Below are 21,604 nucleotides of genomic sequence, written 5' to 3' on the forward strand. Positions count from 1 at the left end.
ATTAAGGGCAATAGTTCAGATAATTTGTGTGACAKTTATTTATAAAATGTCTATATGGATTAATAATGTTATGTTCATCAATAATGTTAATTCCATCATATAAGCATAATAAAAGATGCACTATGCAGAAATGTCTCCACTCTTTTCCTGGTTTGTCACGCCCTGACCTTAGAGATCCTTGWTATTCTCTATGTTTGGTTAGGTCAGGGTGTGATTTGGGTGGGCATTCTATGTTCTCTATTTCTTTGTGTTTGGCCGAGTGTGGCTCCCAATCAGAGACAGCTGTCTTTCATTGTCTCTGATTGGGGATCATACTTAGGCAGCCCTTTTTCCCTCCTTCAGTGTGGGATCTTGTCTTTGTTTGAGTGCAGGGAGTTTGCACGAAGAAGCGTTTTGGTCGTTGTATTGTTTATTGTTTTTCTAGGTGGAACATTTAAATAAAAGAATGTACGCCTACCACGCTGCACCTTGGTCTCCTTCCGACGACAAACGTTACATGGTTGCTAAAATCCTGATGGTTTACCTCATTTCAGTTTATGTGACAAAACAAGCAAGTACTGTATAGTGTAGAGAATCATTGTACCATCTAAACTGCAGTGAAATATATTTTCAATCACWAAAAATATTGTATTTTCAGCTGTTTGAAGCTTGTGTACAAAACCGAAAGTAAAAGATGCAAAAACGAACACGCATAGAACAGATCTACCGCTTGAACAGATCTACCGACTTGCTTTCAATGAGAATGACAGATCTATAACCCACATTTCTATGTGAATTTTGTTGGGTCGCCCAAAAGTTACATAATTGGTAGCTTTAATATATTAAGTCAAAGTAAATCACGTATTTCACGAGTTGAGGATTTATGTCTTTACGATCAAATCTGCGCATACACATTTTTTGGGTACAAATGAAGCCTCACCAATGATGACTGTGCTTCTCACGTGTTTCAGGGAAAGAGGATTAGGGTGGACCGGTAAACTGGTCTGGGACACAAAACAGGCCCCTAGCGAACAAAACAAACCCCTGGCCCTGTTACGCGTGYGGGACCGTCTAGCGGGACGGCCAGTTCTGTACCCATTGTGTCCTGGGGAATAACCACAACCTTTGCTCCAAACACCTTTGTTCCTCCCGCAGAACTCTATTATCCAGGCCGGTTCTGTAATAAATCAACAGCGTGGATACAACAGAAACCTGAGCCATAGACACAAGGCTCAAGCACAATGAGGATAATGGAGGATGAATGGCTAACCCTAATAACTGTCCTCATTTCCACGCTCTCAGACACAAATACAGGCCAACCGAAGGTGGTGTGTTGTCAACGTGCCTCTGTTTTCTAGTACCCTCTGCTCTTTCTCATCTTTGTGCCCCTTTCAACAGTATATCGAAGTGTAGTATGGTCTCTCTGGTGTGTGTGTGTGTGTGTGTGTGTGTGTGGTTGTTGTGTGTGTGTGTGTGTGTGTGTGTGTGTGTGTGTGTGTGTGTGTGTGTGTGTGTGTGTGTGTGTGTGTGTGTGTGTGTGTGTGTGTGTGTGTGTGTGTGGTGTGTGTGTGTGTTGTGTGCGTGTGTGTGGTGTTTGTGGGTGTGACGTGTTTAACTATTCTTGTGGGGACCAGATGTCCCTACAAGAATAGTAAACGAACAAAAAGTTGACCAGCTGGGACATTTTGTTAGTCCCCACAAGTCAAATGCTATTTCTAGGGGGTTTAGGGTTAAGGTTAGAATTAGTGTTAGGGTTAGAATTAAGTTAAATATTAAGGTTAGGAGCTAGGGTTATTTAGGGTTAGGGTCGGAGCTAGGTGTTAGGGTTAGGATTTAAGTTTTAGGTTGGGTTAGGTTAGGGTTAGGGTTAAGGTTAAGGTTAGGGTTAGGGTTAGGGTTAGGGTAAGAGTACGGGTTAGGATTAGGGTTAGGTTTAGGGTTAGGTTAGGGGTTAGGGAAATAGGATTTTGAATGGACTGAATTGTAGGTTAGCTGTACAAGACGTGTGTGTGTGTGTGTGTGGGGTGTGTGTGTGTGTGTTGGTGTGTGTGTGTTGTGGTGTGTGTGTGGTGTGTGTGTGTGGTGTGTGTGTGTGGTGTGTGGGTGTGTGTGTGTGCTTGTGTTGTGATGTGTGTGGTACTTGTGTGTCGTGTTGATGTGTATGTGTGTCGTATGCGTGTCGTGAGCATGCGCGTGTGCGCACACATTTACTCATGCTTTTCTCTGTGCTCTATTCTTCGTCCATATGTAGTCCTATGTGTTTAAGTTTAGAGTATTTTGAGCTTTAAATTGAGGCTTCCCACGCTATTGTGTTGAGAAGGACAGTYGTATCTTAAGAAGGCTATTTGATGCCTTCCCTCTTTCTGAGTTGTGAATTTGCATGGGAGTGTGTGTTACATAATTGAAAAATGAGAAGAATCATTCATATCTTCATGCCTTTCATGGACAGGGATGATTTGAGTTTGTCCGTACAGCGTTGTAATCCACCGTTGACGCAACTTAACATAATTTTCAGAAAGTATTGGTAACCCTTCTTATGAATTCCTTCTCCATTATGCATTATAAGCACATTCACAATGCCTTATGAGCTATGCATAATGCACTATCAACGACAGAGTTGCTAATAGCTGCTCATAAGCATCTATAACTACACACATAAAGTATTATGAGCAGGGAGCATGCTTGTTTGTACTATTTTGCATGTCATGTATCTCTTATATGTTTCTTACTTAATAACTATTAATGATTTAACAGAATGTGGTACATTATATAACAACATGTATGCACACATTAATGATAACATTTGATTTTATGTATATGACCTTAATTAATGTGTATTCATGTGCGCTTGCCTGTGCTTTTGCTCATTTGTGCGTGCTCAGGTTAGAATGGGAGGTGAGTATTGTGTTAGGGAACACTGACTGAGATAGACAGTAGTAAKACAGACTGTGGACTCACAGTAAACATCTGTAGTTAGTCATTAACACAGTTTAAACAGCACATCCCGTCAGTCCTGTCCCGGCCTTGTTTCTGAAGATGTAAGTAAAAAAAWATATATTTTATGAATGCTTTGTTTTGGCATTTCTCTTTTTCATTGGAAAATTGTCTGGTTTGATCAATGATATGTTTTTATTAGTTGATGGCAAGGTCATGATTCAATGCTAATTCACTCTATGGGCATGTGTCCCTCTTCCTATCATTTGGACAGGGCCATGTTTGTAGAGATTCCACGGTCGCTAGTCGTATCTTTATAAACGTTGCATGAGGAAAGATGCAACCGAAGTAACCCAAAGCATAGGGAATCAGCACACCAGTTTGATATTTGAATCTCTGTTTTCTTCGAGAAGAACATTGAAGTGGAGATAATTGAGTTTGTAGGTCTTTAACTATCTGTTATGGGACCTCTATTTTTATTGAGCAATAATTCATGTGGTTTAATGAAGATATAGATCTTATACCAATACAACGTGTTAATACTGAGTGTTCGGCTACTGTGTGAACATCAGATTGATGTCAACATAAATCTCRATGCTACCGTTCACAAATGCGTTCCCTGTTGACAGTTTCCATTGGCTGCAGGGTCTGTAGATATCATGGGTGAGCTTTTCCTCTGCGTAAGTGCGGCTCTCGCTTTGTGGTCGGCTTCTGCTCTCAGCACATCAGGTAAAAAAAATTATCATCTGAAGAACCAGTAGCACGTTTTTCAATGGCATTAAACATTTTGTCCACCACCAATACGATGCGATCACCAGTAAGGTCACAGCTGTACGGACAAACAAGTGTTTCTGTATTTTTGTCATGTTTCTATATAGTATATAATAGTACTGCATGTGCAATAGGAGAGACCGGTGATTGGGTTGTGTGTAGGTAGCGAAAGTGTTGTGATTCCAAATATCACAGGGCTACAGTAATGCACAGTTCTGGTGCTTAAAGAGTTACATTTCCTGAAAGTTTGTGTGCCATGTTGCACAAGCACATTGAATAACATTCGAACCTTACAAGYCAGTTCATTGAGGTCTAATATAAGTTGCATTTTGCAATGCAACGCAAAAATGAAAGTTTCGCCATGACAAGTTGATGGCAGGGGTGGAAAATGTACCCAAATGTCTTACTGTAGTAAAYGTAAAGAAACCTTCATAGAAAAGGACTCAAGTAAAAGTGAAAGTCACTCATTGAAATACTACTTGAGTAAAAGTCTAAAAGTATTTGGTTTTAAATGTACTTAAGTATTGAAAGTAAATGGAATTGCTAAAATATACTTAAGTATCAAAAGTKAAAGTATTAATCATTTCAAATTCCTTATGTTATGCAAACCAGAAGGCACATTTTCTTGTGTTTTAATTTTCTTTACTGATAGCCAGGGGCACACTCCAACACTCAGACATTAATTTAAAAATTAAGCATTTGTGTTTAGTGAGTCCTCCAGATCAGAGGCAGTAGGGATGACCAGGGATGTTTTCTTTATAAGTGGGTAAATTGGACCATTTTCCTGTTAAAATGTAACAAGTACTTTTGGGTGTAAGGGAAAATGTATGGAGTAAAAAGTACATTCTTTTCTTTAGGAATGTAGTGAAGTAAAAGTAGTTGTCAAAAATCTAAATAGTAAAGTTTAGTACAGATACCCCCAAAAATCTACTTAAGTAGTACTTTAATGTATTTTTACTTAAGTACTTTACACCACTGGTCCATAGTAGTCCCTCCCTGTCATAGCCGGTTTTCCTCCTCTTAATGCCAAATGAACATACCTGGTTTTGTTGGTCAGTGTTTTCCAGCGGTCCTGAGGCCAACATGCTTCTGCGTTCCAAAAGGGCCAACACCTTCCTGGAGGAACTGAAGCCTCCATCAATGGAGCGGGAATGCGTGGAGGAGAGATGTGAGTTTGAGGAGGCAAGGGAGATTTTCATAGCCAGGGAAGCCACGGTAAGCTGTTTTTAATTAAATGAAATGTTACGTTTTTGTGTATACCATTTATCAATTCTGTATGGCTAAGGAATAATATACATTGACCGTTTTCTACTACTTTTCAGTTGGAATTCTGGACGGTTTATACAGGTCAGTGAAGTCTTTTGTTCCGAATAGACTCATATATCCTTCTAACTGTCTTGCATTTTATACTGTTTATGTTGTACACTTTGTAAGGACATTGGCAAACATGCATATTCGGGAATCAGTTGAATGAACAAACAGATATCTACACAACGGTTAAACTACAAGCAAATGTTTTCCACCAAAACAGCTTCACTGTCGGTCTCCCTGTGTCAATGTACTGTACCTCTCAGACACAGCGTACAAAGCTTCTGTCCTGTGATGGAGAGAAAATGTTGCCATGTTGTTTGGCCTGCTTATCGGAGTTCAGGGTTACATCTGTCTTTGGTGTGTGTCTTAGATGGAAATCAGTGCATTTCAAACCCATGTGTGAATGGGACCTGTGTGGACCTCTACCAGTCCTATGCCTGCCGCTGCAATCCAGGATTTGAGGGAAAACACTGCGACCAACGTGAGCCCCTTTACACCGCTGTGTTTGATACGTTTGCACCTGCGATGTTCTTGACTTTTGAGTGTTTGTCGTGTATCTTTTTTCTGTGATCAACTTTTTGTTTTCTAATATATGAGAAACAAACATTAACATGTGTTTGTTATGTCTGTGATGGGATGTGAAACGTCTWTTCTGATGTGTGTTTTGTCTGGGAGAGTACTTGTTACGTCTCTGGTTCTGGTTCTGTTCCTTGTGTCGGTGCTTCTTTGTGTTTTGGCTTTGATACTGTCTGTTGTGTTTAGCTAGCACAGCCACTAACTGTGCAATAGCCAACGGTGGTTGTGACCATGAGTGCCAAAACGATAAGGATGGCCTGAGACGTACCTGCAGCTGTGTCCGGGGATACCGTCTCCACCAAAACTCTAGACACTGTGTCCCCGAAGGTAAGAATTACTCTGGGGCCCTGTCTAGAAACAACCCTGGCTAGGGTTGTTTCTGAACCATGCCTGGCTCTCTTCTGTGGTACAGGGAATTCTCCTCAAACGGGATAACATTTATGTAGGGGATTGTCTAATTTGTAAGTATGTGTTGTAAAAATGTGTACAAGAGTACACAGTGTTTTGGAAATGTTCATCCATGTGTGTCTTAAACGAAAAACTCGAGCAGGTGGAGAAAGCAGAATGAGGCAGGTGGAAAGGACGGGACAGCGATGTTGTGTTTCCATCTTTGCTGACAGCGACGTTGTGTTTCCATAAGTGGATAAATTGGTCTAATTTAGCATGTATGGTAAAGCCTCAACCCTTAGATACCTCTTCAATTTGAGCAACAAAAAAAGTTAATAATGACAAAATGTTTTGTGTTTTGTGTGACTACGTTGCCCAAATAAGTAAAGATAGAGATACGTTCTAATTGAGCGAGGCGTCAAAGCGAACAACCCACCCACCGTGCTTCGGTTGGGTCATTATAATTAAGCAATAATGAACGAGGGGGTGTGGTATATGGCCAATATACCACGGCTAAGGGCTGTCCTCGACGCAATGCCGAGTGCCCTATCACAAATCCCAGAGGAGCCTTATTGCTATTCTAAACTGTTTACCAACGTAATTCCAGCAGTAAAAATAACAGTTTTGTCATACCTGTGGTATATGGTCTGATATACCACGGCTGTCAGCCGATCAGCATTCAGGGCTCGACCCACCCAGTTTATAATTCAAAACCATGCATTCTAAAATAAATCACACACACCAGTGGCGGTCAGTGCCATTAAAGGGTGGACAAAATAAATTCATGAGCATGGCCTTATTTCTATTACAGCATATTGGAAGACTCTCATTCATACTCTATTCACCCAGTTCAATGTAACAGCGATAGGTTTAGGCTACTACCTGATACTACAATTTTCCCTATACRCATCATGAGMTTGCTACAACCTAGCCTATGAATGAAAGTTTACAACGTAGGTGCCCACAGGTCGAGAGACAAATTTGAGGTAACAGAGAGTGATACATGGCACACAGTGACATTCAATACCGCCTTGCACACTCTTGCCTGCACCTAGCTGATATGGGGTGTAATCATTAGTCCAACAGTTGCAAACAAGAGTTTCTATTGGACAAATTCAGCTATGTTTATCCCTGTTTTGTTCCATTTGATTGCGTTTAAGAAACTTTTTCAACAGAATCGGCGGAATGAATACACCCCTGATCACGTGTAAACACAGTTCACTTTCATAGCAGGCACGTTGTATTCCTTCTCGCATCTATGCGCTCTCCTCCTCTCACCTCTTCCCTTTGCTTGTGGACCTCAATGCAAAATCAGCTGTATGTGACCAGGCCAAAAAAACTTTCCAAGCCAACCCGCTACACACAGCCTACATCGTTGTCACCATATTAGCTAAAGTAACGTCAAGGTCAGCATGGCTAATAGAACTAACGCATTAGTAAATCCGCTACAATCATGCAGTAACATTACAGTGTACAGTCAGTAAGCAGTTACACCGGTGGGCCCGATGGCAATAAATTAGTAATACCAAAAGCTTACCTTGAATTGGAAGAGTTCCAGTGTTGTGTTGAAAAGTCATAGCCAGGGCCTCCCGAGTGGCGCAGTGGTCTAAGGCTAGCTGTGCCACTAGAGATTCTGGGTTCAAGTCCAGGCTCTGTCGCAGCAGGCCGCGACCGGGAGGCCCATGGGGTGGCGCACAATTGGCCCAGCGTCATCCGGGTWAGGGAGATTTTGGCCAGCAGGGATATCCTTGTCTCATCGTGCACTAGCAACTCCTGTGGCGGGCCGGGCGCAGTGCACGCTGACACAGTCGCCAGGTGTACGGTGTTTCCTCCAACACATTGGTGCGGCTGGCTTCCGGATTGGATGGGCATTGTGTCAAGAAGCAGTGCGGCTTGGTTGGGTTGTGTTTCGGAGGACGCATGGCTCTCGACCTTCGCCTCTCCCGAGTCCGTACGGGAGTTTCAGCGGTGAGACAAGACTGTAACTACTACCAATTGGATATCATGAAATTGGGGAGAAAAAGGGGGTGAAAAATACAACAAAAAAAWTATAATAAGTTATAGCCAGCTAGCTAACATAGCACCCCTCTCTTTGAGCGGGGTGTTTCAGTAGGCTAAACTAGCTAGCTGCATTTGCTAGCTGTGAACTGAAAGTTATATATTTTTTTAAATTGTTATATTTATATTTATCTAAAAATGATAACTTTTTAAATGTTTTTTAACTTTATAAATCTTTATGAAATTCACTGAGGAGGATGACTGCTTGTGTTTTAGTGTACAGTACAGTCTCTCTCCATTCCTTTCTTACCTTTAGGTGCCCACTCCTGTGGGCAGATACGGGTGGCCAAGACCTCCTACAGTAAACCCATTCAAGGACTACTGCCCTGGCTGGTAGGGGGAGAAATGGGCAAGAAGGGGGAGAGCCCCTGGCAGGTACCATCCATACCTTGATCCATACGCTACCCATACATTGATTCTGTTTCAGTACCCATGCACTACAACTGACATCAAAAGTAGTCAAGTGTCAAGATGATTCCACTTCCCAGCCCATAAAGGGAAAAGATAGACATTTCCAGATTTGCAGGGCAATATTATATTTTTCATTCATTTGGGGTTGAAACATCTAGCTGGATCTATACAACCAATGACGTGGGATGTGGAATCATGTTGACATTAGACTACAGCGGAAATCTGAAAACATCTGACGAACATACATTTAGGAGTGTAATACGGCTTTAAAAATTCCTAAAGTTGTTTGTGTGTGTCTTAGGCTCTTGTGTTGAATGCAAAGGGAAAGTTTCACTGCGGAGGGGTCTTAATTGATGAAAACTGGGTCCTCACCGCAGCCCATTGCCTGACCGGTAGCCTTCGCTTCAGCGTCAGACTGGGTAAGTCACATTATACCTTCATCACTACCCCGATACAAGGTGAGTTGATTATTGTGATTATTATTATTATACACTCCAGCAGACCAATCCTTCTCACCTTCTTCTCCCTATACATGGCCAGATTAGGGTAGTGTTCAATGCAAAGGAAAGGTTTAAAACCTATTGCAATGAAAAATGAGTGTTTCTTATCAGTGACTGTAAAACACTTTATCCTATGTTGCTGCAACCAGCTCTTTATCACTGATTATCCATATTTAACTTTCACCCATCTACTATTTCAACAACAGGTGACTACGAGCGCTATAAGTTGGAGGGCACCGAAGTCACCCTGCAGGTGATCAAGACCTTCTCTCACCCGAACTATGACAAAGACACGGTGGACAACGACATCGCCCTGCTGCGCCTGGCCTCTCCTGTCTCCTTCTCCGAGTACATCCTCCCGGCATGCCTCCCTAGCCGTGCTCTGGCCGAGGGTGTGCTCCACCTCAACGGCACACGCACAGTGGTGACGGGTTGGGGCAAGGAGGAGCAGAACTCCCAGCGCTTCACCTCAGCTCTCAACTTCATCGAGGTGCCGCTGGTGGAGCATGAGCTGTGTGCCCGTCAGATGGTCAACAACGTGACAGGCAATGTTCTGTGCGCCGGTGTGCTAGGCCGGCGGGAGGACGCGTGCGAGGGTGACAGCGGCGGCCCAATGGTCACCTTGTACCGTGATACCTGGTTCCTCATCGGCCTGGTGTCCTGGGGCGAGGGCTGTGGTGACGAGGACAAACTGGGCATCTACACCAAGGTGTCCAACTACAATGAGTGGATTGAGAGTGTGCGGAAGGGGTGAGACAAGGCTCCTGAGCCCTAAGACAAGTCCCTCTACGCTTCCAATTCCTTCCCTCCATCCTCCCTACTGAGTCTATCCACCCGGCTACAGTTCAGATATGTAACATGCTTTGTGAAATAAATCAACACAATCTCAAGTTTCACAGTTTTTCTTTAATGTTACTTATTCATTATTTTGTCATCTTTACAAACAAAGGTACAGTAGAATACTGGCCTTTGGTATAATTCACATTCTTTTTTTATTTAACTTGGCAATTCAGTTAAGAACAAATTCTTATTTACAAAGACGGCCTACTACGGCCAAACTCTAACAATGCTGGGACGCCAACTGCCCTATGGGACTCCCTATCACAGCCAGTTGTGATACAGCCTGGAATAACACCAGGATCTGCAGCGCCGCCTCTAGCACTGAGATAGACTGCTGCACCACTCGGGAGCCCAAAGCTATTTATCCCCTGACTGGGAATTGAACCCGGGCCGCAATGGTGAAAGCGCCAAATCCTAACCCCTAGACCACCAGGGAGAGATTCTTATCACACTTTATTTGGATAGTCCCATAAAGATGATCTAGAGATGGTCATACTATAAAAAAAACTATCTGTTGATAAGCAATTGCTTGCTAAGGTTAGGGTTACAAGTTTAGAGTAAAGGGTAAGGATTAAGGTTAGGGTTAGGTTAAGGGTTAAGTTKAGGGTTAGGATAAGGGTTAAGGTTTTCCTATGAGATTTACAGTGATATACTTTATTAAAGGGATTGTAGTTGCCTAATATTCAGCCCTAGTTCATACAGAAGTATTTTTTCTATTGGCTATTTCTACCTTGTTGTAGCACATACAGTATCACAGTTAAAGGCCAGCACTTGTACAAACAGTTGTACAACACTCTTTTTGAAATTCACAGATATACAGTCTCAATTATCATATGGTTGATTTCTTCTCTCTCGTCTAGATTTTTTTTGTCTCTTGTCTTGATTTTTTTATGGCTTAAACATGTCAGACACATAGCTTCGGTAAAGTCTCAAATATTTTAGGCTACACAAGCAGCACCTGGAACATAATGCATGTAAACAAAATGCATGTAATACCAAAGACAGGTCATAGATTAACCTATAGCAATGAACAACATTAAACAACACTGACAAAGGGAATAGAGTGTTAAAAATGTCTGAAAGCACCCAAGATGTCCCCCGTGTATACATTCAGCAGACAGTGTCATCCAGAAGCAATTAGTGCAAAGTGCCTTCCTTAAGGGTACGTCGACCGATCTTTCACATAGTTGGCTTGGGGATTTGAACCAGTGACCTTTCAGTTACTGAACCAGTGACCTTTCAGCTACCACTTGCCCCATATCCATGGAAGGGGAACATCTGATCATGGTTGCAAACAGGTTTACATGAAATGGGTGCTGGGATGCACTCCCAATAACAAATCAGGGCACCGTGGCGCCAGGGCACCCTGAGTTCAAAATGTTAAAGTGGGCACCCATATAAGCGCCATATAAGAACCCCAACAGCCAAATCAAATCAAATTGTATTGGTCACGTACACATATTTTGCCGATTTTATRGCAGGTGCAGCAAAATGCTTATGTTTCTAGCTCCAACAGTGCAGTACACCGAACAATATAAAACCATACACAAATGAAAAAAATGTAATGAAAGAACTTAAGAAATATCAGAACAAGCAATGTCAGAATCCAGAATATATATATATATACAGTGCCTTTTACTTTTTTCACATCTTGTTACGTTACAGTCTTGTTCTAACATGTATTGTATTTTTWAAAATCAGCAGCAATCTACACACAATACCCCATAATGACAAAGCGAAAACAGGTTTTTAGACATTTTTTAGAGCTCCGAGACKGGATTGTGTCGAGGCACAGATCMCTGGAAGGGTACCAAAAAATGTGCAGCATTGAAAGTCCCCAAGAACACAGTGGCCTCCATCATTCTTAAATGAAAGAAGTTTGGAACCACCAAGACTCTTCCTAGAGCTGGCCGCCCGGCCAAACTGATCAATCGGGGAGAAGGGCCTTGGTCAGGGAGGTGACCAATGACTATGTACATAGGGCAGCAGTCTCTAAGGTACAGGGTAGAGTACCTGGTGGTAGCCGGCTAGTAACAGTGACTAAGTTCAATTCAGGTTACTTGGCAGAGGCCGGCTAGTGATAACTATTTAACTGTCTGATGGCCTGGAGATAAAAGCTGTCTTTCAACCTCTCGATCCCAGTTCTGATGCACCTGTACTGTCTCCTCCTTCTAGATGGTAGCAGGGTCAGACTGCTGCTCCACTTGGGAGCCCCCAGTAGGTGTGTCCAAACTTTTGACTGGTACTGTATATGTATATATCATCATTTACATTACTGTAAGTGTTTATATAGTAAAACAACATTTAATGCATCTTCAAAGCTACAAATTATCCTAGCCGCGTCCTCAGAGCAATCTGTCGTCCCCACTTGCATCGAAGACCCACTACAATTTGCATACCGCCTCAACAGATCCACGGATGGCGCAATCACCATCGCACTGCACACCATCTGGACAAGAGGAATACCTATGTAAGAATGCTGTATATTGACTATGGCTCAGCCTTCAGCACCATAGTGCCCTCCAAGCTCATCACTAAGGTCAGAGCCCTGGGTCTGAAACCCGCCAGGTGTAACTGGGTCCTGAATTTCCTGACGGGCCGACCCCAGTTAGGGYGTGAAGGTAGGCAACAACACCTCCGCTACGCTGATCCTCAAGACGGGGGCTCCACAAAGGTATGTGCTCAGCCTCCTCCTGTACTCCCTGTTCACCCATGACTGCGTGGCCATGCARGTCTCCAACTCAAACATCTAGTTTGCAGACGACACAACAGTGGTAGGCCTGATTACCAACAATGACTAGACAGCTTAGAGGGAGGAGATGAGGGCCTTGGCGGAGTTCTGCCAGTAAAATGAACCTCTCCCTCAATGTCAAGAAAGAGAAGGAGCTGATCGTGTACTTCAGGAGACAGCAGAGTGAGCACGCCCCTATCCATATCCATCGACCAGAGAGGGTGAAAAGCTTCAAGTTCCTTGGCGTGCACATCACTGACAACCTGAAATGGTCCATCCACATAGACAGTGTGGTGAAGAAGGTGCAAAAGCGCCTCTTCAACCTCAAGAGGCTGAAGAAATTTGGCTTGGCCCCCTAAGACCCTCACAACTTTCTTCAGATGCACCATTGAGAGCATCCTGTCCAGATGTATTACCGCCTGGTACAGTACGGCAACTGCACCGTCCGCAACCACAGGGCTCTCCAGAGGGTGGTGCGGTCAGCCAAACACATCACTGGGGACACACTGCCTGCCATCCAGGACATCTGCAGCACCCTGTGTCACAGGAAGGCCAAAAAGGTCATCAAGGACCTCATCCACCCAATCAACGGCATGTTCACCCCACTACCATCTAGAAGGCGGAGACAGTACATGTGCATCATACTGAAAAACTGCTTTTATCTCCAGGCCATCAGACTGTTAAATATTCACGACTAGCTGGCCTCCACCCAGTATCCTGGCTTGAATTTTTGTCACTGCTACTAGCCAGCTGCCAACCAGTACTCAACCCCGCACCTTAAAGAACACTGCCCTATGTACAATTGAACACTGGTCACTTTAATAATGTTTACATACTGTTTTACCCACTTCATATGTATATACTGTATTCTAGGCAAGGCTCATCCTATATAACTACTGCTGTACACACCTTTTCTATTCATATACTGTCCATAATGTCTATACACACCATCATGTTCATATATATATTTATATTCCGGACTCTGACATTGCTTGTTCTAATATTTCTATATTCCTTTCTTTTTATTTTGGGGATTTGCGTGTATTGTTTTGTATTGTCAGGCATTACTGCACTGTTGGAGCTAGGAGCATAAGCATTTCGCTACACCCGCGATAACATCTGCAAAATATGTGTACACGTGACCAATACGATTTGATTTGATGCTTTATCTAGTCAATAGCAGCCCTCTATTGTGACTTGTTGTATTACCTGAGCACAGGTCATTGCACCTGCTCTACATTAGCTGCTATAACTAACGTTTAACGGCTAAGACTCGTTAAATCCCTGCAGAGTTAAGATTCAGTATTGCTCAGATAAATATTTCATGTGCAGAGGAGAAAAGTTTCTGAGCTGTAGAGACTTCAACGCAAAAAGTCTGTGGTAGTACATCTCCACAAAGCAGCCCARCTGGTTTGTCATGTTTTTGACTCTATTCCATTGTAATACTTCCCTCTAGAGGTTAAAGGTGGCACTGCAACAGCCTCTTCAGTGTTTGTACAGGGGCACGTGCTGTCAATGACTATAGAGCCAGAGTAACACTCTCTATGCAACCCCATGGAAATATACATTATTGTGACATATAATTTAAGAGATTGGGTTGATTTATGAACCAACTGTACATAATGCATTATGATGGCACTTACATTGTCTATTATCACCCACTTGTGCATTATAATACCTTTTTTCCATTATATGACTTGCTATAAGCATTCATAGCAGTGCATGGCTCCTTTCAGCAGGCTTTTTAAATGCCTAAAGGCTACACATGTATTCATAACACATATACATAGACATATTTTTGCTAAAAGGACTCCATATGGCTTCTTAGAAGAAATTATATAAATGCATACATGTAATGAATTTAGAATGCATTACAAAGCATGTGGCTTRGTAACGCATTGGCTTTGTAATGAACAAATGGAGGGTCATTTTGAGGGTAAAAAGTAGCGCTTCTCTTTGGTTCTCTAAGGGGTAGAGAAGGCCAGGYTCGCACAGGGTGGAGTTCGATGTAGAAGTAGAAGTAGCCCCTAGCCTACCACAGATCTAGGATCAGATTACCCAACCRAAAATCATAACAACCATTAGGAGGATGGACAATATCGGACCCTGGCCCAGCGATTATAGGGGCAACTTCTACCAACTCCAGAGGTGGGGGCTCCTCTAGACCGGAGGCTCATCCACCTTTTTAGATACAATGCTAGTTTCCCAGACACAGATGTCCTTTAAAAKTGCTATGTAAAACGCATGTATCATTAAACCTAGTCCTGGATTTAAAATGGAGATGCTCTATTGACCACGGTTTTTAATCTAGGATTAGGCTTAATCTGTGTCCGGGAAATTGGCCCAAAGAGTTTCAGGACTGTCGGTTTACGGTGGAGAGCTGCAGGGTCCTAGAGGGCGAGGRATTTGGCACAACGTTAGGTTGGGGCGTTGTCCACCTCCCCCCGCCTCTTTTTCAGCTCTTGCTCATATCTTTCCAGCTGGGCCCAGAATCCCGAGTTGGGGTCCACCACTGAGCGTGAAGTCCTCACTTTCTGGAGAAGAAGYCGAAGAAAAGGAGTGTATAATGGTAATCAGTTACCTGATCAGCCCTGGTACATACATACTGTACCTGAATCACACAACACATTGGGTGCATCTCAATACTCTAATATGACTTCCTCTCCTCTCCTCCTGATGCAATGACAAAGAACTGGGCAGGTATTTCAAGCAAGCAAAGTCTTGGTAAGCATCCTTGATATAGCTTTAACTCAGCCGTGGTTAATTTCAGATCATTGAAGATGAAAGAGAGGAGACGAGGATAGGAGACTAAAGGCATGCTTCTCAGCTGAAACAGTTCGGAAGAGTTTGTGCATACAGTACCAGTCAAAAGTTTGGACACACCTACTCATTCAAGGGTTTTTCTTTATTTTTACTATTTTCTACAATGTGAAATAATAGTGAAGACATCAATGAAAAATAGTGAAGACATGAAAAAAGCCTAGCCAGCTCTGCTAGATGAGTAGAATGGAGAGTGAAGACGTATTCTCTTGTTTGTGTCGGGAAGTAGCGTTAGCTAGCAAGCTAGCCAACTTTAGCCAGTTAGCTTGGGTGTGAYGCAAGAAAAGTATTATATTTTATGAGAGTTGGATCAAGATCAACCTTGCTCCTTAGTAGATTTTGGGGTTGAATAATCCTTGTGAGAATCAAGGACAGTGGATAAGAGATAACATGTTAAAGTGGCCTCCCTGTGAACAGAAGTTATCTTTGTTTTGACTATAATTGAAAGGCTAATTTAATAGCGAGGCYATTTCGATGTAATACGTTGTGTGGCCTAAATGGTCTGCTGGAATAACCTTGTGAGAATGGAGTCGTATTTGAATCACTGAATCATGAACTGAATGTATGCTTGTAAACAATTGCAAGTGTTTGTTTTCTTACTTGTAGCCTACTCAGGAGAGACAGTTGCCTAAATCTAATGAATTCTGATAATAGCGGATAGGCAATTGCAARAGAGCTGTGACCATGATCATGATAAAACAAGGCTACAACAGCAATGGATCGAAGTTTRGGGTGGTAAGAGGCTGTGATATTGTGCCCACCGAAATTTGTTTTTGCCTTATGAATTGGCTGATGTATTTTATACATTTGGCGCATTYTCTTCTAGTAAGGAGAGAATAATCATGGTTTGGTTTKTTTTATTTTCTAAACCTTACGATGGGTGACAGTGACTAAGACATTGATAAAGAGGGTTGATYTACACTTAATGAGTGTTGACAATATGTGAATGGTAATATGTTATTTGTGAGTTTTTTGATAGCACTCTAATGATGCAATGTTTTAGTAAAACAAGGTACAAGGTTAAATAATGAGTAGAGTGGTAATGGAGACTACTGCGCCCYRTGCATTTGGGGGGGATGCTGCGATGCAAGCCTTAGCATCTTTTCAAAAGAGCAGCAACAAATCCTCTTGAAAGCAGCAGGACAGGAAAATGGTACATAGCGGTGTATGGCCTCAGTTAGATCAATAGTGGTTCATAAAGATTACGCTCTTTATGTTAAGGGAGACGTAGGAGACCACGTCTCAAACAACTTTTTAATAGATGCCTGTGATCAAATATCACTGATTCCTTATGCTAAATAAATTGACACTTTTTTCCAGGAGAATGTGGGCAGTCATTTTTTTTCTCTCTCTTTGAAACRTTTCCCAAGGCTATGGTTTTTGTGAAAGAGCAGTGAGTTKAATTCTGCAGTGTAGTTAGTATAAGAGTATCTGGATTAGGCTGTAAACTACCAAATTAAATAAAGCCTGGCCATTTTTGTTGCCATATGATTGTAACGGCACTCCTCGGATGAAGAAGGAGACCAAGGTGCAGCGTGGTAGGCATTCATGATTTTTAATAAACTGAACACCMCAACAAAATAACAAAGTAGAAAAAACGAAAGCYCACAGTTCTGTRAGGCTACAAAAACAGCTAAACAGAAAATAACTCCCCACAAAACCCAAACAGAAAATGACAACCTATATATGATCCCCAATCAGAGACAACGATAGACAGCTGCCTCTGATTGGGAACCATACTCAGCCAAAAACACAAAGAAATAGAAAACATAGATTCTCCCACCRGAGTCACACCCTGACCTAACCAAACATAGAGAATAAATAAGGATCTCTAAGATCAGGGRGTGACAATGATTTACCTTACACACACCAGCAGGCACACAACCTACTGGTTATGAATATGGGTTAGTGCCAAGGTATCTTAAAAGGGCATACACATGGAATTTCCTGAAGTTTTTCTTTCCTGAGTTTTAATTGACCACATGTGAATTCTTCTGATAAGAAATGTACTGTAAACTTACTGTAAACCTGGGATACAAAATGTATGAAATTATTTATTGTTTTTCATGAATTAGTCTAAAATAGTAAGAAACACTTATTTAAAGGGTTTGAATGACCTCTAACCTCTGTCCTGACTTTCTAGTGTGGTTTGATCATCCTCACTGGAAAGCCAAAAGGTAATTTGTACTGATGTTAATTACGGAGGAGGTTATAATTAATTGTTCTATTTGTAATTCGGACCACGAGAAYGATAGTCCTGTKTCTAGTTTATTTTTCTATTCCTTGAATCAAGTTATGGGTACAAATTCTTCTTTATGTGTCACGTCTGCTCCTGCTCCTCCCTTCCGGCGTACGACGTCGCCAGATTACTAACCACCGATCCTGGGATTCATCACACCTGGACTCCATTACCTTCATCTCCTCCCKTTTATGTCACTCTCCCATGTTCACTCACCAGTTGGTKTTGTTATTGTGTATCAGTGTTCTGCCTCATGTTAGTGTCGTGTTTTTGGTTTTGTTGTTTTATTAAAACGTTGCACCTGCTTCCGACTCACCGCCCCATTACATTATGGAGTTATTATGGGTAGTGATTCTAATTAGATTTTGTTATTTTAAATTGTTTTGTTTTATTTCTTAACCAGTAGTGTTGTTTTTACAGTCACTATGGTGAGTCATGTGTCAAGATGGGGAATTACCCATTCCAATTTATCATGGTATCTGGGAGACAACACCAGAGGCAGATGACCAGAAGATGAACCCAAAGTGGCTTATGGTGCCCCCAATCTATATGGGGGGTTGAACCAGCTATGACTGAGCAATCTTGGTATCAGGTATTTAAGCATGGTCTGTAAAGGGTAGGCTCTCGGCCCAACAGTCAAGACTTGAGTTGACGGTTTCATTATTACATCACCTCCAGGCTGTGTAAGGGCTWTCTGACCAAGAAGGGGAGTGATGGAGTGCTGCATCAGATGACCTGGCCTCCACATTCACCCGACCTCAATCCAACTGAGATGGTTTGGGATGAGTTGAACCGCAGAGGGAAGGAAAAGCAGCAAACAAGTGCTCAGCATATGTGGGAACTCCTTCAAGACTGTTGGAAAAAKATTCCAGGTGAAGCTGGTTGAGAGAATGCCAAGAGTGTGCAAAGCTGTCATCAAGGCAAAGGGTGTCTACTTTGAAGAATATAAAATATAAAATGTATTTAGATTTGTTTAAAACTTTTTTGGTTACTACATGATTCCATATGGGTTATTTGAAWGTGTAGAAAATAGTAAAAATAAAGAAAAACCCTTGAATGAGTAGGTGTGTCCAAACTTTTTACTGGTACTGTAAATATATATATTTTTCTATATATATTTTTACTATTTTCTACATAAGTCCAAAAATGGATGTAGCAACTACAGATTGCCCCTTTAAGTCTATCAAAAGTGTGTGAGTTTGACTTTGGATGACGACAGTAGTCACACCACACGCCTATTCCTACTCTTTTCCCACGATCCATCAAACCCATTTGGTGTGTCATCATAGTGTTCTCTGACTCGTGGTCAGACTCACTCAAGTGGAACAAACTTAAARTTGAGCCTTTTTTCAATGCTGATTTGAAGGTCATTGAGAAAACAGAGAACTGWCAAAGWTTTTTTTRCGCAAACATCCTTTCTGAATTGAAAAGTAATACTTGAAGTAATCATCTAGTTTTTCAAAAGTATCTGTAATCTGATTACAATATTTTAGATGTAATCTGTTACTCCCCAACCCTGTCTGTAATCAAATCAAATCAAATTTTATTGGTCACATACACGTGTATAGCAGATGTTATTTCCGGTGTAGCYAAATGCTMGTGCTTCTAGCTTCGACAGTGCAGTAATATCTAACAAGTACTATCTAATAATTACACAACATATACCCAATACACACAAATCTAGAAAAGGAATGGAATTAAGAATATAAAAATACATYGARGAGCAATGTCATAGAATAAGCTACAGTAGAATAGTATAGGATACAGTATATACATATGAGATGGGTAATGCAAGATTTGTAGACATTATTYAAGGGACTGGTGTTCTGTATACCACCCCTACCTTGTCWTAACACAACTGATGTGTRCAGATGCATTATGAAGGAAAGAAATTCCACAAATTAACTTTTAACAAGGCACACCTGTTAATTGAAATGCATTCCAGGTGACTACGTCATGATGCTGGTTGAGAGAATGCCAAGAGTGTGCAAAGCTGTCATCAACTACTACATGTGTTATTTTATAGCTTTGATGTCTTCACTATTATTTTACAATTTAGAAAATAGTAAATATAAAGAAAACCCTGGAATGAGTAGGTGTGTCCAAACTTTTGACCGGTACTGTATATTGTTCGTTTTGGACTTCGGTCAAGGGTTTTTTCGTCTGTTTGGGCACACAACATTTTTTCTCTAGGCAAGCCAAAGTCTGTAGCAGAAGTCTATGCCCCTTCGTCTGTGATTGGTCAACAGTAGGGATTCTTCAATAAAGTATTTGTTGTCATTCAATGAGAGACGACTCATTTTCATGCACATTTTTCATTGTCAAATACTGCACCAAACATTTAAAATTGCGCAACTAAGATCTCTTCAGCAAAAACTTCCAAAATGTATGTCAGGTTTCTTGAGTTATCTTATAAATGAATTCTGACTATTTTSAGGAAGCGTATACTGGCTACGGCATCTCAAATTGGACAAACAGTACCATTGCCGCTTTTTTCTCGTTGTTCACGTGAAGGTCTTTTAGGGGAGCATGCCAGCACACTTCGGTTCGGTTCGCCTATCAGAGTTCGGCTAGGTGCCGGGAGAACTGAAGAATGCTGAGGCCTTTGAGATGCACTCATACGTTTTACAACCAGAAAAACAAAGACAGACAGATAATCAGTTGATTATTCTACTTTGCATTAGAGGCTGAGTTTGGGTGAATTCAATTTAAATTCAGTCTATTCAGGAGGTCAATGGAAAAGTCCCAGTTATTGTCAATGAGGATTTTGAGTATTCACTTTGTGAATTGACAGAGCTATTAACCATCTAGCCCTGGAAAGAAGCACAATTACATTAAAATGACAATTAGACCAAAAGCCATCTTTAACCCATCACTCCCATCCACTCCTCCCTCCCTCTTGTTTYTCACCTACCGTAAACGCCTCAGCCAATGAGAGCTTGCGGTACTTCATGAGGTACGCCACGCAGATGGTGGCCGAGCGGCTGCGGCCGTTCTTGCAATAGACGACGGTGTGACCTCCCTTGGATGCCTCGTCCCGGATAGCGTCTGCACAGCTATCAAAGTAGCGGTAAAGGTCCTCACTGGGGTCGTCGTAGACGGGCACACGCAGCGCAGCGATGCGTGACGACTCGGGGAAGGGCTGCTGCTTGGACACGTTGATGCACAGCGTCACTGCCTCCTGCTGGATGAGGTCGTCAGTGCAGGCCGAGCGTGCGTTGCTGATGAACAGCGCGTTGGTGACCTTGCACAGCTGGAGCTGCGGCTGGAGCATTTTCGACGGATGACCTTTGACCCTGGTGACACGTCYACCTTTGCTAACTAACCCTGCGCTGCGCTCACACACTCACTCGCACCAATGTCAACTTTACTTTCTCCTATTTCACGTACATACATGCACTTGCGTACAACACTTTCGACTTGTATCTTTCCCACAAACACTTCACAGTGACATTCTCACACTACACACACTGCACACAAGTAGATTCACACTTTTCTCGTGCACCCCCTAATGACAATATAAACACATCCAATCACACTTAAGGTGACATTCATCCATTCCACAAACATACATACACTCACGAAAAACCGTCTACGCACTTGCTCTCTTACTGCAACACACACTCTTCATAGGGAAACTGTCTCTCCTTCAGGCTATGGCATGTGGGGGTTGTCATGTCGGTCAGCTCTGGCCATCTGACTCTGTCCCAATAGCAAGCTATATTTATTGTAGGGGGTAGGCAGGTCCACGGTCAGGCACTCCCTGGGTCCTAACACCAGTTTGTTCACGTTCGAAGGATCCACAGTGATTGATATTCTATGTGAAGTGCTGGGGTTAGATTTAATAGAGTAGGTGGTCATTTTTAGTGTGGTGATCATGCAGTGTGCACCCACACACATATGCACAACACACACACATCTGAAGAGTAGATTAGAGAGGAGATTGAATTATATAAATTAAAAGAGTATAAATTCACACAGTGGGGGATATGAACTATACAAAAAAAGGACACATTTGAAGCTGGTTATGTGTGATGGAAAACARAT

At 42.1% G+C, this 21,604-nt stretch overlaps 2 protein-coding genes across 4 annotated transcripts; one reads left to right on the forward strand and one right to left on the reverse strand.

Moving 5' to 3' along the window:
- Positions 1-2,842: 2,842 nt before the first annotated feature.
- proca (protein C (inactivator of coagulation factors Va and VIIIa), a) lies at positions 2,843-9,817 on the forward strand. Of its 2 annotated transcripts, none has more exons than XM_023977486.3 (9): positions 2,843-3,017; positions 3,543-3,642; positions 4,742-4,899; positions 5,007-5,031; positions 5,366-5,476; positions 5,758-5,898; positions 8,273-8,391; positions 8,729-8,846; positions 9,134-9,817. In XM_023977486.3, exons 2-9 carry the CDS (start codon positions 3,573-3,575, stop codon positions 9,679-9,681), a joined length of 1,290 nt encoding a protein of 429 aa, XP_023833254.1. In that variant the 5' UTR covers positions 2,843-3,017; positions 3,543-3,572; the 3' UTR covers positions 9,682-9,817. The 2 variants fall into 2 exon arrangements, with proteins under 2 accessions (XP_023833254.1, XP_070292868.1); XM_070436767.1 differs by lacking the exon at positions 2,843-3,017 and adding an exon at positions 3,222-3,353.
- Positions 9,818-14,814: 4,997 nt separating this feature from the next.
- dusp28 (dual specificity phosphatase 28) lies at positions 14,815-20,924 on the reverse strand. 2 transcript variants are annotated; one of them, XM_023976780.2, is made up of 2 exons: positions 20,472-20,924; positions 14,815-15,032 (listed from the first exon to the last, which is right to left on the reverse strand). In XM_023976780.2, exons 1-2 carry the CDS (start codon positions 20,829-20,831, stop codon positions 14,916-14,918), a joined length of 477 nt encoding a protein of 158 aa, XP_023832548.1. In that variant the 5' UTR covers positions 20,832-20,924; the 3' UTR covers positions 14,815-14,915. The 2 variants fall into 2 exon arrangements, with proteins under 2 accessions (XP_023832548.1, XP_023832549.1); XM_023976781.2 differs by lacking the exon at positions 14,815-15,032 and adding an exon at positions 20,282-20,370.
- Positions 20,925-21,604: the final 680 nt, after the last annotated feature.

This window comes from Salvelinus sp. IW2-2015, linkage group LG32 (genome assembly GCF_002910315.2).
Source record: "Salvelinus sp. IW2-2015 linkage group LG32, ASM291031v2, whole genome shotgun sequence".
NCBI classification, from domain to species: Eukaryota; Metazoa; Chordata; class Actinopteri; order Salmoniformes; family Salmonidae; genus Salvelinus; species Salvelinus sp. IW2-2015.